At 51.1% G+C, this 15883-nt stretch overlaps 1 protein-coding gene across 1 annotated transcript in view; it reads right to left on the minus strand.

Moving 5' to 3' along the window:
* WNT7A (Wnt family member 7A) overlaps positions 1-1819 on the minus strand; it is a 96677-nt gene extending 94858 nt beyond the window's left edge. The window contains exon 1 of the mRNA XM_070403737.1: positions 1749-1819. Coding sequence (XP_070259838.1) covers positions 1749-1819 — 71 coding nt within the window. The remainder of the gene's footprint in view (positions 1-1748) is intronic.
* Between the last annotated feature and the right edge of the window lie 14064 nt (positions 1820-15883).

A 15883-nucleotide genomic window follows, 5' to 3' on the forward strand; every position in this document is an offset into this window, starting at 1 on the left:
ATAACCCAAGGCTCATGGAGCAGCAGGGCCTGGTCCCAAATTACCCTGCAATTCCTCCCGACCTGGACCTCTTTGGGCCCCAAAGGGCAGCTGCTGGGCCGCAGTTCGGCTAGCGCCCTTCCTGGATCCCTCCCCGGGGCAGCTGGGCCCCCACGGGGTCAATGAGGTGCTGGCGCCGGCGGGAGGTCGGGCAGGCGGTGCAGCCAGGGGAGGTTATTTTCTGTTGTTTTTTCTTTCTCTCTCCCCTCCGGGTCCCTCCACCCCGTTTCTAATTAAAAAGAAGATAAAGCCACAAGCGGCTAGCGCCAATCAGCCAGACCGGCTTCCTGGATGCTAGATGCGCGCGTGGCGGCGGGTGTGCGAGCCAAAGTGAAGATTAAAGCAGGTGGGGGGGGGGGGGGGGCGGGGGAGAGAAGCCACTCAGCCGCGGGCGAATCAATAACACTTAAAACACACAGGAGGCCGGCAGTGCGCGGGCCCCGCAGTCGCCTCTCCGCCCGCGGTCGCCTGCTCTGCCAGCAGTTGGGGCTGGCGGGCCGGCTCGTTAGCTCTGTGCGCACTTGCTTGCTTCCACTGCGGGTCAACCTGAGAAATCCCTGCTCCAGAGACAGGAGGTGGGCAAAGGGGAGGAGTGGTAGTGACAAAATACAAAGGATCTGCCACACACCACCCCTCGCAGCAGCCCCGGCAGCCAGCCCGCCCCTCCCCAAGCAGAGCAGTAGGGAGGTTCCCAGCTGGGGGTGGGGGAGCAGGTTGTGTGAAACCTGCCAAGGTGGCCCATCAGCCCCACAACCTCTATCAATCCTTAAAGCGCCCCCCCCCCCTTCACCCTTCCGTGCTTCACACACATTATCTCTTAAGTACAAAGGGTGACTGGCCGTGCAAATGCAGCTCCAAGACCCGTTTGGAGCCCCCACCCCAACCTTCCAAACAGGGCACCGCCCCAGCCCACCTCCATAGAAATGCAGTGGTGACTGGGGGAGGGGGCTGCTCCGCCCGTGCGCAGACCGATTCTGACACCCAGTTTTAGGTTAGGGTATCCCGCCTTTCTCGGGCGCTTGGCTCTGCGAGCTTGCCTCCTTTGGTGTCTCGGGGCCAGCTCTCTCGTCCTGTCTCTGTGTGTGTCTGTTTCGGCTAGTAGACGTTGTCCCCTTGGCCTAGGAAAGGCTCTGGACGTCCGAGGGTCCTTAGCAATCGTGTAGTGTCAGGGTTCTGAGTAGGGTTGGTGTTTTTTGTCCAAGAACATCCCTCCCTCTGGGTACCTGTTCCCTGTTGTTCGGACGGCCCCGCCGGCCCCGGGGCACTGCCCTGTCTCTAGGAGCGTTTGTGTCCGTGCCTCTGGGGCTCTGGGGGATGAGTTCCCTGGGAGCAGTTGTGGTCCCAGATACCGACACAGTGTTCCTGCTGGACCTGCTGTTCCCATGCCCGGGACTGAAGGGCCTCTGGGATTGGCTAACCCTAGCCCCCCAAGCTGGAGCGTCCCTACTGGCTATCTCTAGTTCTGAGGGCTTCCAGACTCAGACATCCTCAGGATGGCGGGTCTACCAGCTGGTACCTCTCGAACTGACGTACAACAACTGGGGCGCCTGCCTGCGGGGGGCCTTTGTGCACCCACCTTTCCCGCACCCTGCCCACCCGGCCTCTCTGATGGGGCCACGGAAGTTGGCGGCTCTTAGGCAGCACAGCCTTTCCCCAGGCCACGCCAACTTTGCCGGGACACGCGTGCAGGGGCTGCGAGAGGCCCTTACCCGATCCGGAGGTAGACCATGCCCAGGCTGAGAAAAAGGTGGCCCAGGCAGCGCCGCGCTTTCCGGTTCATAGTCCCCCCTGGTCACCGGGGCCGCGGGCCGAGGTGTGCTGATCCCGCGGGCCGACCCCGGTAGGACAATCAACATAGCCCGCCCGGGAGGTGCGGGCCGAGGCGTCCCCAGGGCCGTCTGTTCGTGTGCCCGTCCGCGCACTCGGCGCCTGAGCCTCTCCGGGAACGCGGGATCCACGGAGCGGGAGGAGGGAGGGAGGAGCGAGCGCACCGCGGGGCGACGCCGGACTGCGCGCAAGCTGCCGGTGCGAATGTGCGAGGCGCGGGGAGTGCGGGGACCCTGCAGCCGCCCGCCCGGCCCCTCCTTCCCTCTTTTCTCTCTCCCTCCCCCGCCTGCCCCCCGGAACGCCCGCCCCGCGCCCCCTCGCCCCCGGACCCAGCCGCCTGCTCCCGGCGCGCGCTCGAGAGGCGCCCTCTCTCGGCTCTGGGACGCGGAGCCGGGTGGGGAGAGGTGGGAGGCTTCTCGATCCCCAGAGGTGGCTAATTCGAAAGTTGCGGGACGAGTGGACGCTCAGGGACTGCACTCGGGGCGGAGGAGGGAATCAGGGCTTGGGTGGGAAGCCTTGGCTCTGGCCTGTCTCCCCGTCCTCCTTGCCTGGCTGAGAGCTTGGAGCTGGCTGTGGGGTGTTAGGTCGCACCCGGGTTCCGCCTTCCCCGGGGCTTCCGAGACCCTCTTGGGGGAGGGCACCCCTTCCTTAGAGCTAATGGCGGAGCGGGATAACTGACTCAGCATATTCTTCCCCCACCCCTGTCTTTTCGATGGGGGATAGCAAGTGGGTGCCCAGATTGGGCAGCCTCCTCTGGAACCCCGCTCCTAGTGGACAGTCAGGTTGAGGCCCGGATGCCCCGCACGGAATCTAAACGTCGGGCCGCGGAGCCACCCGAGAGCGCAGGGCTCAGAGCGCACCACGGGGCGACACCTGGCGAGCATAGCAGGTGTTACAGCTTGGCCTCACTGGGGGACTGCCTCCTGGCTGGCCAGAGGTGCTGAATCCTTCCTATGATATACACTCCCGTCCAGTGAGCTAGGGGCTGCTGGACTCAAGTTTCAGCTGAAGAAATTGAGGCTCAGGGACGCGACTGTGTTTTCCTAAAGACCCCGGCTAGCGAGTGGCAGAACCCGGTTAGAAACAAGGCTACCTCCACCACCACTGCCATCCCAGGCCATGCCTGCCTCTCCTCTATAATTGCTTTCTCATACCACGCACATGTTCCTTGAAAACTACCGTTCATGCATTCATTCACAACCCACAAATGCCTGTGCCCGCCATGGCGGGGAACCTAAGCTATGAGGAACAAGAGAGACAAGGGTCTTTTTCTCTTGGAACTTGTGAAGGAGACAGACCAAACGTAAACAAATGCAAGTGGAGATAATAAAACAGTTATGGGAGAGACACACTGTGTGATGCATGGTTTGTTTTAGATCCAACAAGGTGGCATTCCAGCTGAGATCTGAAGGACAAAAGATTTAGGGGACTGACATTTCGGGAAGGAAAGGTGTTGGGCATGAGCCCCGGGAGGGCACTGGAGCTGCAGCCAAGAAAGAGAAAGAAAGCCATTGAGGTGGGAAGGATCCCATGCAGCTGTGTGGCCATGTCAGGGAGCCTAGATTTCAGTGGGAAGTTCAGCAGGAAGACATTGGAGGGACAGGAAGAAGGGTGACGGGTGTGTTCAAAAGCTCCCCTGGGCTGCCGTGGAGAACCCCCTGAGGAGATGGGAAGGGCTGGCCACAGTGGAGCCAGGCAGGCCAGGGAGCAGGTCCAGGTACGAGACACTGGTGTTTGGGGGTCAGGTGGTGGTTTTGAAGCATGGCACAAAATTATTAGACATGCCTACCATTGAGAGGTGGGTTCTCTGTGCTCTCCCTGCTTGAATTTGGGCTGATTTCTGAGGGCTTCGACCAACAAGGTCTGCCCAAAGTGATGCTGCAAAACTTGCAAGGCTATGTCATGAGAGGCAGTGCAGCCTCTGCCTTGGCTGGAATACCTGTTAGAGCCCTGAGCCACCACGGAGGTCTGAGGCGGCCACGCTGTGAGGAAGCCCAGGCATATTTAGAAGCCATGTGTAAGTGCTCCAGTCCACAGTCCCAGCGGAGTTCAGCATTGGAGTCACCCAGCTGGGTGCCAGACAGTGGGTGAAGGAGCCTCCATTCAGTCACTCCTGCCTGTGAGTCTCCGCAGCTAAGCCTCTGTACTGGCTTCTGTGGTCGTCTCCACTGTGTCCTGTCCAAATTGCCGAACCCCATGATTTGTGAAGATAATGAAATTCTCGTTTTGGCCACTGTGTTGCTGTTACTTGTGACACAGCAATCCTAATTGGAACAACTAGGGTGGAAGTGGGGTGCAGAAAGGAGGGAAGACACTGGGCCTAGACTCAGTGGAGAAGGGTAGGGGTAGGGAGAGAGAAGAGAGGAATGTACCTTGACTCTTATGCTAGCTGGAGTCTTTAATGGATTGAGGTGCTAATGAGTGCTGGGGTGAGGTGGCTGGTGAACTGAAACAGCCGAAGATTTGAGAGGCTATGTCACAGGTTTGTCTTGTCAGGTTTTTCCTCCTCCTGTCTCACCCACAGATTCCATCAGCATGGAGCCCTCAGCAGTCTGCCTCCGAAGCATTGCTCAAATGTTACTTTCTTATCTATATGTATCACCATTTCTGAGACCAAAGATTCATTGTGTCACACTCATAACCAGGATGTTGGGGCAGGAGCTGGGGACATAGCGGTGGATCCAATAAATCCAGGGTCTACTCTCCTGGAGTAACTAGTCTGAGTGCTGACTTAAATCACCAAACACACAGCACTTGCTATGTGCCAGGCACTCATTTAATCCTCTAACAGCTGTTCTTCTTGTTAATATTATTATTATCATCATCGTTACCTTCATTTTACAGTATGGGGAAAGCAAATCACAGAAGGATTAAATGAAGTTCCAAACTCCCACTGCCCAAACACGGTGGGGCTGGGATTTTAACCTAAAGAGTTTGGCTTTGACATCTGCCCTTAACCCCGCAATTCTGCTGCCCATCTAATGGAAAAGACAGACTTGGGCCACTGCAATGAAAAAGAAGGTGTTAGGCATAAAGCTGGGGGATGCACAGTGGACTGTGGAAACACAGAGACAAAGTCACCAAATCCAGCCTGAGTGAATCAGGGAAGGCTTCCTGGAGATGTTCCTACCCTGGGATCCAGAAGGAATGAGTTGGTGTTAACTAGGTAGAGGTTGTGAAGCCAAAGGAAGCAGGGCCCATGGGGGTCTGATGGGTCTAGAGAACAGAGCGTTAGGGACAGTGGGAGTGGGGGAAGGTTTCAGAGAAGGGGCCCAGCAGGGGGTTGGGGATACATTTAGGGAATATTAATAAGTTTGAAGCAGGGGTGTCACATGATCCGATTTCTTTTTCAGAGGCTCAAGGCAGCTCTTATGGGGCATCGATAGAAAGGGGCAGGACAAGAACAGGTGGTAAAACAGTTACCCAGAGAGAAAAGCCCCAGCCTGGACAAGGGTAGTGGCAGATGGCATGGAGAGAAGCAGATGGAGTTGAGAGCAGAATCGACAGGATGAGGAGACTCCAAGGACAGGATCCTATTCTGTGAGACAGTGTGTAGGACTGATGAGGGCAACATGGAGCTGGGATGGGAGAGGAGCCAGTCGGAGGGTGATGAACTGGTTGAGAGATTGAGGTATCTGTAGGTTACTGGGAGGGCAGCTGATTGTATGTGCCTTGAACTCAAAAGGGAGGGCTTTCAAAGGTGGCGGACCTCCACAGAAGCAGGTCCTTCAAACCAAGACAAGGATGAGTGCTGTGGGAGGCCAAGGGGGCCCAGTGCAGAGCCCCAGGAACTCAGCATGAGTTAAAGAACCAGCTGGGGAAGAGGAGAAGCTAGAGCCAACTGAAGAAAACTAGCCAGGGATGAAGGCAGTTACTCGAATTGCTAGAGAAGGAGCAAGGAGTGTTTAGCGTCCAACCTTGCAGGGGGCAAGAACTAAAAAGGGTCCAGATCATCACGCTGATTTCCAAAGGTCTTCACAGTCTAGCGCCAAACTCCCTTCCAGCCTCCAGTTTTCCCAACGCTCCCACCCCCAAGTCCTCATCACAGCAAATCGGTGGGTTGCCACTAACATTTACAAAATGGGAATGGACCAGAAAGCAAGAGGCATTGTATATAATAAAGTTTTAACTGTGTGTGTGTGTGTGTGTGTGTGTGTGTGTGTTGTGGGTTCTGATATTTTTAAAACAAGTTGAGAGACTTTTTATTCCACCCTGTTATTCTTTTGCATATGCCTGGAATGCCTTTCCCCTCCTTTTCACTTGGCAAACTCCTAACTCATCCTTCAAGGCCACCCAATAGGAACTCATCTGAAAAGTCTACCTTGACTAACCTCCTTCTGTCCTAGGCACTCTGGTCTCTTCCTCATTCACACATTCATCAAACCCACACTGAAGAGGAAGATGTGTGGGGCCTTGTGCTGGGTACAGACACAGCAGGAGACATTTGAACACGTGTCTCCCTTTATGCTCCAGGGCCCCTGAGCTGGTCATGGTGGAGACCTCGCGCACCCACCGGATTTCTGGGCTCATGGCCCTTCCTCTTCCTTTACCACACGAGCTCCCTGCCAATAGGTCCCTGGTCCTACAACTCTGTATCCCAGCACCAACATCAGCTGAGGACCATGGCTTGATAAAAAGGTCATAGACTTTGGTGTCTGAGTCCTAGATCTGCCACTTAATAGCTGCATGATCCAGGACAGTTGTTGATTTTTTTTTTCATTTTGGGGCTTCCTCTGGGGTAAATAATTTTCAGGTGATTTATCTTTCACTCAGTGGGGAGCCCCACCCTGGGGCAACCCTATCTGACTCGTTCAAAGACCCCAAACCAAGTGTGAATAACAGGGCATGTCTCTTTAGCGAGGGCAGTTCCACTTTCAGTCAGAGGGGCCTGGACTGGGGCACAGGCACAGTGGACCAGGAGCTCTGGCTCCCCCTGCTGACTACAGAGGAGAGGTGGTGTGGGTCCCAAGGACTGCAATTAATAATTATTTACAACATGCATTGAGTTCTGCTCATTCCTTACCACACTGCTATAAACAAGGGCTCTAAAGGGGTTCAAATTCTGGCTCCACCATTTGTTATTTCTGTTGCCTTGGGAAAGTTGCTTAACTCTCTCCTTTGCTTCAGTTTCCTCGTGTGTGAACTGGGGATGGTAACAGTGGTTTGAGATGCTACTATGTAAAGGGCTTAGAAAGCTGCCTGGAAATGGTGAGTGGTGTGTACGTGTTTGTAACAAATTAATGGGGACACCACAGCCACCACTTGTTGTCACCACCCATCAGGAATGAATGTCCCTATTGAAGACAGTTTCCATTGATGAATTCAGGGCCTGGGCTGTAGAGAATTTATAATTGCTTCTTTAGTTTTCTTCATTTGTGCTTATAAGAAAGCTTCAGCAATACAAACCAGAGAAAAAGTTTTTATTACTAAAGCATTTGGAGCAGCTGGGAGGAGTGGAGGTTCCCAGGCTCCAGGCCCCAGTGATGTGCATCTGGGGATGGCTGCTGAAAAAGCACACCGGGACATAGAACATGGAGGCATGAGTGTGGGGCAGAAGCTCTTCTGTGGGAGCCAAGAGAATGAGATTCTCCTCCCAGTGTTGTCACTACTGTGTGGCTTTGAGAAAGTCCCTGAAACAGAACTTCTCAGATACATCTTCCCAGGCCACTCATCTCCGGCCTCATCTCCAGCTCCCTTTTCTGCCGCCAGCCACTCTCCTCCCTTTCAGCACTGCACCACAGGGAGCCCTGCCTTTATTCCCACTATTTCTTTCTTGCCTCTTCTCCAGCACTGGGAGAGATTCTGAGATCAGGGCTAGCACCATCACCGCTCAGCTTGCATAGGAGCTGTGAAAGAAAGGGGCTTTGTGGGGAATCTCGGCTAGTGTGGCCAGAGAAGGCCTCTCTAAAGGGGAGATGTGCTGAGAACTGAATAACAAAAATACTGTTTACAATTCAGTTCTTCCCTCGAAGCCATCCTCACCCAAGGCTATTTACCTCCACAGCCCCAGCAGCCCAGTCACAGCAGCAGTCCCACTGTGTGCTGGTTGCCCCTCACCTAAATGAGCACCTCCAGAGGAGGCCCCGACCAAGACACGAACCAGCCCACGGAGAGCAAAGAGTTAGGAAGAGGAGGGCTTGGGAAGAAGTTTGCAGACACTGTTCAGGAGTTGATAGCAGAGCCTGTAGACTTTGTTCCACAGGTGTGGAAGCTGCTCACGTCACCTGTGTCTGAGAAGGGCAGTGACGCAGTCTGATGTGAGTTTTCACAAGGATAGTTTTAAAATGATGAGTGGTCCTTTACTTTATTCAAATAGTCCCCGAGTATCCACCCTGCCTCAGCACAGCACTCTCTAACTTTTACCCTGGCTTGATTTAACTTCCTAGAGTTTATTGCCACCCCCTCGAACTTGACAAATACATTCATTTGTTGACTTATGTTATCTGTTTCCCCGCTGAAGTAGATGTTTGTCATTTAGCGCTGCATCTCCTAGCATGATGGCTGGCACACAGTCAGCCCGCGATAGTTGGATAAATGGATAAGTGAATGATCTCATGTACTCCTCACAACAGCCTCATTTTCCAGAAGAGAAAAGTGAGATGTTGAGAGGTTAAACTGCTTGCCCAGCATCTAGTGTCTGGCACACAGTGCTTAATAAAGAGCTAACTGTCTGAGAAGGGCAGTGACACTGTGGCATGTGGGTTTTTACAAGGAAGGTGAGCCTCCATTATTTTGTGGCTGACAAGCATTCAACCCCGTTTGTCTCCCCCATCTCCCCAGCCCTGCCGAGAATGGGGCCTCTACTCTGATTTCATTTCCATGGCTTTCATCTACATCTCAGCCTTCCCACTGCTGTGCACAAGGTCTGCCCACTGCACTGTGATTCAGTGCCTAGCCCAGGAGGGCCAGGGCAGGGAGGGCCCCAGCATCCTGACTGGGAGCAGCTGGAACATGGACATCCTTCTGCCACCAACGTCCTGTTGACTGCCCAGCTGAGCAGCACACAAAAGGCAAATTTAGGGAGAGATAGTGGAGTATGAGGGTGCAAAGAGACTCCCCATTCCATAGGTGGGGAGACTGAACCCCAAATCAAGAACAAGAGGCTTTTGATACACGGCCAGGAGCAGAGTCAGCTATAAAATGTTGCTGAGGGCATTAGTACACCACACCCAGTCTTGAGTCCTGGCTCAATCACTTGCTGTGTGACCTTAGGAAAAATGGTTAACCTCCCTCACCCTCAGTTTTTTCATCAATAAAATGGGAATGATAACAATAATGCTACCACGTGAGTTATATGCAATCATATATGTAAAGCATTTAGAAAAATGTCTGGGATTATATCACACCCTCAATATATGATAAATATTTGGTGATAATGAAGATGAAGAAGAAGAAGAGGAAGAAGAAGAAGAAGAAGAAGAAGAAGAAGAAGAAGAAGAAGAAGAAGAAGAAGAAGAAGAAGGAGAAAAAGAAGAAGAAGGAGGAGGAGGAGAAGGAGGAGGAGGAGGAAGAGGAGGAGGAGGAGGAGGAGGAGGAGGAGAAGGTGGTAATAATAATAATTTTGGAACCTAGCCCTTTAGTACCAGAAGGAATCTGAAGACTTCCTGGCAGAGGTGGGCATAGTTTCTCTACTTATAAGCAGCATCCCAGATGCCAAGTGTGGCTTCGCTGGAACAGAGGCCTTTTGGGGCTCCCTCCTGTGGCTCAATACTCACCCAGTCAGTGTCCATTCCTCTCTGCACTGTCCCCACTGGGTGGTGGCCAACCAATGCACAAACCTCTCTCAGGAAGGGCAACTCACTTTATTTTAGGGGAACCCCTTGCATTTGGAGACAAACCAATGTGAAACACAGATGATGGACATTAGAAGGATCAGAGAAGGGAAGAGTGGGTCCCCACTGTTTTCTGGGCCTCAATTTCTCCAGCTCAGAAATGGGCCCAGGCATGGCAATTCTGACTTAGATTCTCCAAAAGCGACTGCTTCAGACCTTTAATTTTCCAGGCTCCAAACGTGAAAATTGAAAATTTATCTTCTTTCATTTCAACATGAATCTAATATCCACAAGTGTTGGCTTATGGCGATGACAACTGTCTCCCTGACAGCCACCCTCTAGGTGAGATCCCGCCTGAGTTTGCCTCTGTGTGCACAGTCAAGAGGGTGTCAGCTAAAGTCACTGTCGTGGCTGAGTACTGAGGAGAAGAAAGCAGAGTTACTAACATGGGAAAAAGTACTGGAGCTCTGCGCTGAGAAAGGAAGGGTTAGAGGAGTCAGAATAGAGGGAAGGAAGGGGAGAACTGATTCATTTCTTGCCGCAGGTAATGCGTGGGGTAGAACTGAAAGGCTGTCAAGTGGTAGTGGGCAGTGTCCCAGTCAGGCTGCAAGTTGCAATTTAGCCTCAGCAAATCAGCTTTCTCTGCCATACTGTTAATGTCATTAATTTAAAAGTTAGGCTTTGTAATGTTGGTTGTAGTTGTCCATATTAATCTGGAACTTGCTGATTTTAGAATTGCATAAAGGGCTAACAAGAACAGGCATATAGATAAATGGAACAGAACAGAGACCCCAGAAATCAATCCAAACCATTACGCTCAATTAATATTTGACAAAGGAGGCAAGAACATACAAGGGAGTCAAGACAGTCTCTTCAAAAAATGGTGTTGGGAAAATTAGACAGATACATGCAAAAAAATGAAACTAGATCCCAACTTACATCATACACAAGAATAAACTAAAAACGGATAAAAGACTTAAATGTAAGTCTGGAAACCATAAAAATCCTAGAAGAAACCATAGGCAGCAAATTCTCAGACATCTCTCATAGCAGTATGTTTACAGATACATCTCCTAGGACAAAGGAAACTAAGGAGAAAATAAATGGGACTACATCAAAATAAAAGGCTTCTGCAGAGCAAAAGAAACCATCAACAAAACAACATGAGAGCCCACAGTATGGAAGAACATATTTGGCAATGATACATCTGATAAAGGGTTTAACCTCCAAAATATATAAGGAACTCATACAACTTAACAGAAGGGAGACAAACAATCCAATTAAAAAATGGGCAAAGGACCTAAATAGACACTTCTACAAAGTGGACATACAAATGGTCAAGAGACATATTAAAAAATGCTCAAAGCCACTGATCATCAGAGAGATGCCAATTAAAATGACAATGAGGTATCACCTCACACCTGTCAGAATGGCTACCATCAACAAATGCCAAGTGTTGGCGAGGATATGGAGAAAAGGGAACCCTAATACTCTGCTGGTGGGAATGCAGACTGGTGCAGCCACTGTGGAAAACAGTATGGAGTTTCCTCAAAAAAATTAAATATGGAACTGTCATTTGACCCAGTGATCCCACTTCTAGAACTATATCCTAAGAAACCCAAAACACAATCAGAAAGAGTGTACTAGTATGCACCCCTATGTTCATAGCAACACAATTTACAATAGCTAAAATCTGGAAACAACTCAAATGCCCCTCAGTAGAGGAGTGGTACATTTACACCATGGAATACTATGCAGCAGTACAAAAGAAGAATCTCTTACCCTTTGAGACTATATGAAGAGACCTGGAGAGTATCATGCTAAGTGAAATAAGTCAGCCAGAGAAAGACAAGTATCACATGATCTCACTCATATGTGGAATCTAAGTAACAAAATAAACTGATCAATAGAGTGGATCCAGAGACATGGAAGCATAGAACAGCGTGTGGAATCTCAGAGGGAAGGTGGGGAAGGGTGGGTGGGTGGGAAGTGATCAACCAAAGACCTTGTATGCATATGTGCGTAACTCATGGACACAGACAATAGGATGGTGAAGGCCTGGGGCAGGGGATGAGGGAAGGCTGGAGGGGGTCAATAGGGGGAAAAGGAGGACATATGTAATGCTTTCAACACTAAAGATTTTAAAATAAACAAAGAAACAAAAGAATTGCATAAGGGCCTAAACTTAGTTTTATGATAGTACATATTTAAGCAATCCTATCTAATAAAGAGGTTATATGCAAATTAGCCGTCACTCCATCACAAAGATGGTGGTGCCCATGGCCACAAGATGGTGGTGCCCAGTCCCCTCAGCCCTGCTGGAGTCCCCCAGTCCCAGGGGGGCAGCCACTGAGAGCGGGCAGCATGAGCAGCCTGGCGGAATGTTTGCTTTGTCACCACGGTGACAAGGCAAGTGTTCCACCTGGGCCACAGAGGGCCTCTGGGCAGAGGGCACGGAATGGCTGGAGTGGAACGCTTGTTTCATTGCCCCAGAGATGAGGCAAGTGTTCCATCCTGCCCGTGGAAGGCCAAGGCAAGTGTTCCAACCTGGTCATAGACAGCCTCTGGGCAGGCTGGGGGGAGGGGTGTGGGGACGCTTGCGTCATCGCCCCTGCGATAAGGCAAGCATTCCAGCCCAGCCTCATAGGGTCTCTGGGCAGGGCAGGCCCGGAGCGGCGGGGCGAAATGCTTGCTTCATTGTCGCCACCACAGAGACTCTGACAGTAGAGAGGAGGAAGTCCCACCCCCAGAATCAGCCAGAATCAGCCATTGGTCAGACAGCTCTCCACAGCTTGACAGCCAGGACTCTCATTCACCTGCATCTCAGACCATGACAGCAGGGAGGTGGGACTATGTCTAAAGAACAACTGTTGATACAATGTAGCTCTGCAGCCGAAAGAAGACGGCGTTATCGACAGAAAATGTCTGAAGACCAATGTGTGTCTGATGTAGAAAGAAGGAGGCACCTGCAACAGAATGTATCTGAAAAGCTACTATTGGCAAAACATAGCTCTGCAGCCAAAAAAAGCCAGCGTCATCAACAGAAAATTTCTAAAGACCAACGTGCCTTTGAAGTTGAAAGAAGGTGGTGGTGACAATAGAATATGTCTAAAGAACAGTCATCAACAGGTACTACCAATACTGGTAGGAAATGCCTTCTCAGTGAAAATGGAGTACATGAGGATGCAATTGTCGAACATAGTTGTTGTGGAATGACTGTTAGATGTCAATTTTGCCTACCACTAAATTTCTCTGATGAAAAACCATCCAAAGGGAAATTTACTCGATGTTGTAGCAAAGGTAAAGTCTGTCCAAATGATATACATTTTCCAGAATAACCAGAATATTTAAAAAGATTAATGACAAACAAAGATTCTGACAGTAAAAATTTCATGGAAAATATTCGTTCCATAAATAGTTCTTTTGCTTTTGCTTCCATGGGTGCAAATATTGTATCACCATCAGGATATGGGCCATACTGTTTTAGAATACACGGACAAGTTTATCACCATACTGGAATTTTATATCTTTCGGATGGCATTTCTCAGAAGCAGGGGAGGGCAGTTGGGGGCAACTGGGCAAGCAGGGGAGGGCAGTTGGGGGTGATCAGGCTGGCAGGGGAGCAGTTAGGTATCGATCAGGCTGGCAGAGGAGTGGTTAGGGGGTGATCAGGCTGACAGGCAGAAGCAGTTAGGGGAATTCAGGCAGGCAGGCAGCTAAGTGGTTGGGAGTCAGTAGTCCTGGATTGTGAGAGGGATGTCTGACTGCCGGTTTAAATGGGCAGTTGGACATCCCTCGTGGGGTCCCAGATTGGAGAGGGTGCAGGCTGGGCTGAGGGACACTGCCCCCAGTGCACGAATTTCCTGCACCGGGCCTCTAGTCTATACTAATAAAAGGGTAATATGATAATTAGACCGGACATCTTCTGGACATCCTTCTGGACAAAGCCATAGTGGCGGGGGCCAAGGCAGAGGCAGTTAGGGGCAATCAGGCCGGCAGGGGAGGGCAGTTAGGGGCAATCAGGCCAGCAGGGGAATAGTTAGGGGGCAATCAGGCCAGCAGGGAGGGCAGTTAAGGGCAATCAGGCCAGCAGGGAAGGGCAGTTAAGGGCGATCAGGCCAGCAGGGGAGCAGTTAGGGGCATCAGGCTGGCAGGCATAGGTGGTTAGGGGCGATCAGGCAGGCAGGCAAGTGAGTGATTAGGAGTCAGCGGTCTCAGATTGTACGAGAGATGTCCGACTGCCGGATCAGGCCTAAACCGGCAATCGGACATCCCCCGAGGGGTCCCAGATTGGAGAGGGTGCAGGCCGGGCTGAGGGCCTCCCCCATGCACAGATTTTGTGCACCAGGCCTCTAGTAGTATAATAAAAAATAGTCAGACCACCCTTTAGTGCACAGGAAACAGCATACAAACAGTTTTCCCTTTTAAAGGGCCCTGCACGTTTCTCAAGTTTGAGTATTACAGTCCCAAGGACCCATGACTTTCAGGGTTTGTGAGTCAATGGATGGGCTATTGGGTGAATGGGATTTTTTTACTGAACTTGGGGTTAAGATCATTTTAAGGCCATTAAACATTAAATAACTATAGTGGTGTGTGTGTGTGTGTGTGTGTGTGTGTGTGTGTGTGTGTACTTGGGTTTTGGTGGCAGAAGAATGCCCTGGTGGGCTTGTTAACATACCCCCACATTCTGATACAATCCATTTGGGATGGGGCCCAAGAATGTGTATTTCAAACAAATTCCCAAACCATGCTGATGGTCCAGGACCACACTCAGAGACTGAGAAAATGTTTCACAGTAACACTTTTAACCCCAAATAACAGTGCAGACCCATGAGATAGAAGCAGGAGTCAGATTAAGCCAGCCTCTGCCAGGCTCACTATGGGATCCCGGGTAAACCCTTGGCCCCCTTTAGCCTCCATTCTTTATACAGTGAGGAGTTTGGACAAGTCTAGTGACTCGAATCCAAAAGCAAGCCTAAGACCCAAAGCCTGATTTGCATGAGGAGTCTAGAGCCTGGTGTTTTGTTTGTGAGACTCCATGTCCATGCAGGGAGCATATGGCAGGGAGGGCAGTAGCCATCTTAGCTCCCTGCTTTGGGGAGGCAAGCTGGCAGTAACAGGAAGGCAAACTCCCTTTTCAAATCCCATCTCTGGCCTTGTGACTGAGGAAGTGATTTATCTGAAAGGCTCCATTTTCTCAGCTTTAAGTGGAGGTACTCATCATCAGGTTAGGTGACTGGGAAGTCACTTCTGGAAAGCATGGGCCCTAGTGGGCGTTCTAAATAGATCTAAGTTCTCCAGCCACACTTGGCCTGGCCATGGCTCCTGGTCACCTTGGGAAGAGGGTGCTTATCACAATTCCACCCCCAAGGTCTTCCTCAGGATAATCTGTCCCGGGTGATTCATCTCATGGGTTGGGTCCTTCCTCTCAGGCCTGAAATATCTCCCTCCCTTCACCATTCGTGGGTCAGGCCTGTGACCCCACCATGTGATTTCCTTCAGAACTGGCCCTGGAGCCCTGCCTGCCCTCCAGTCCCTGGCTAGTGACCCATTCTGAGCCTGACATATCAGGCAGGGCTCGGCTGGGGAGGAGGAAGCCACTGCTTGTTGTGCTGGCCAAAAGCATGTCCCCATGCCCAGCCCCCACCTTGGCCCAGCCCCACTGGCATTCAGCAGGTTAGCTTCCACTGCAGCCCTGGTGTGACCAGGCCTGTGTATCACAGGCACACACCTACCCAAGGAGGCTTCTAGGCTAGAGACTGGCAGAAGGATTGGCCAGCATACTCCCAAAATTTACAGAAGCCACCTTTTTCTGGAGCCAAGGGCAGCTCTTTAGATAAAGCAGAGTTGTGGATACACATTCCAGTTCCATTGTGGACTTGCTGTGTGATTATGGGCAAGGGAGGCTACCTCTCTGGGTCTTAGTTTTCCTGGTTTTAAATAGAAAAATACCCCCATTTCTAGTTGTTGTGAGGATTAAATAAGGTAATATAAGTAAACTGATGCCTGAGCTCTGCCTCCAACCAACTAAACCAGAATCTCTGAAGAATAGGTCCCAGGCTTTGGGTGGAGCCGGGATAGAAAACACAGCTGAGGAAACATTATTACTAGCTGAAGCTTTGAAGTGGACCAACATGTGTTTGAATGCTGGCTCTGTTGTATCATTACCTCTCAGAGCCTCCATTTAGTTGTTCACAAGATGGGGTGCTCATACTTACCTCTCAGTGCTGCTAGGAGAATTAACA

Source organism: Myotis yumanensis, unplaced genomic scaffold (genome assembly GCF_028538775.1).
Source record: "Myotis yumanensis isolate MYYU_CA2020_CCGP unplaced genomic scaffold, mMyoYum1.0.hap1 SCAF_2, whole genome shotgun sequence".
NCBI lineage: Eukaryota > Metazoa > Chordata > Mammalia > Chiroptera > Vespertilionidae > Myotis > Myotis yumanensis.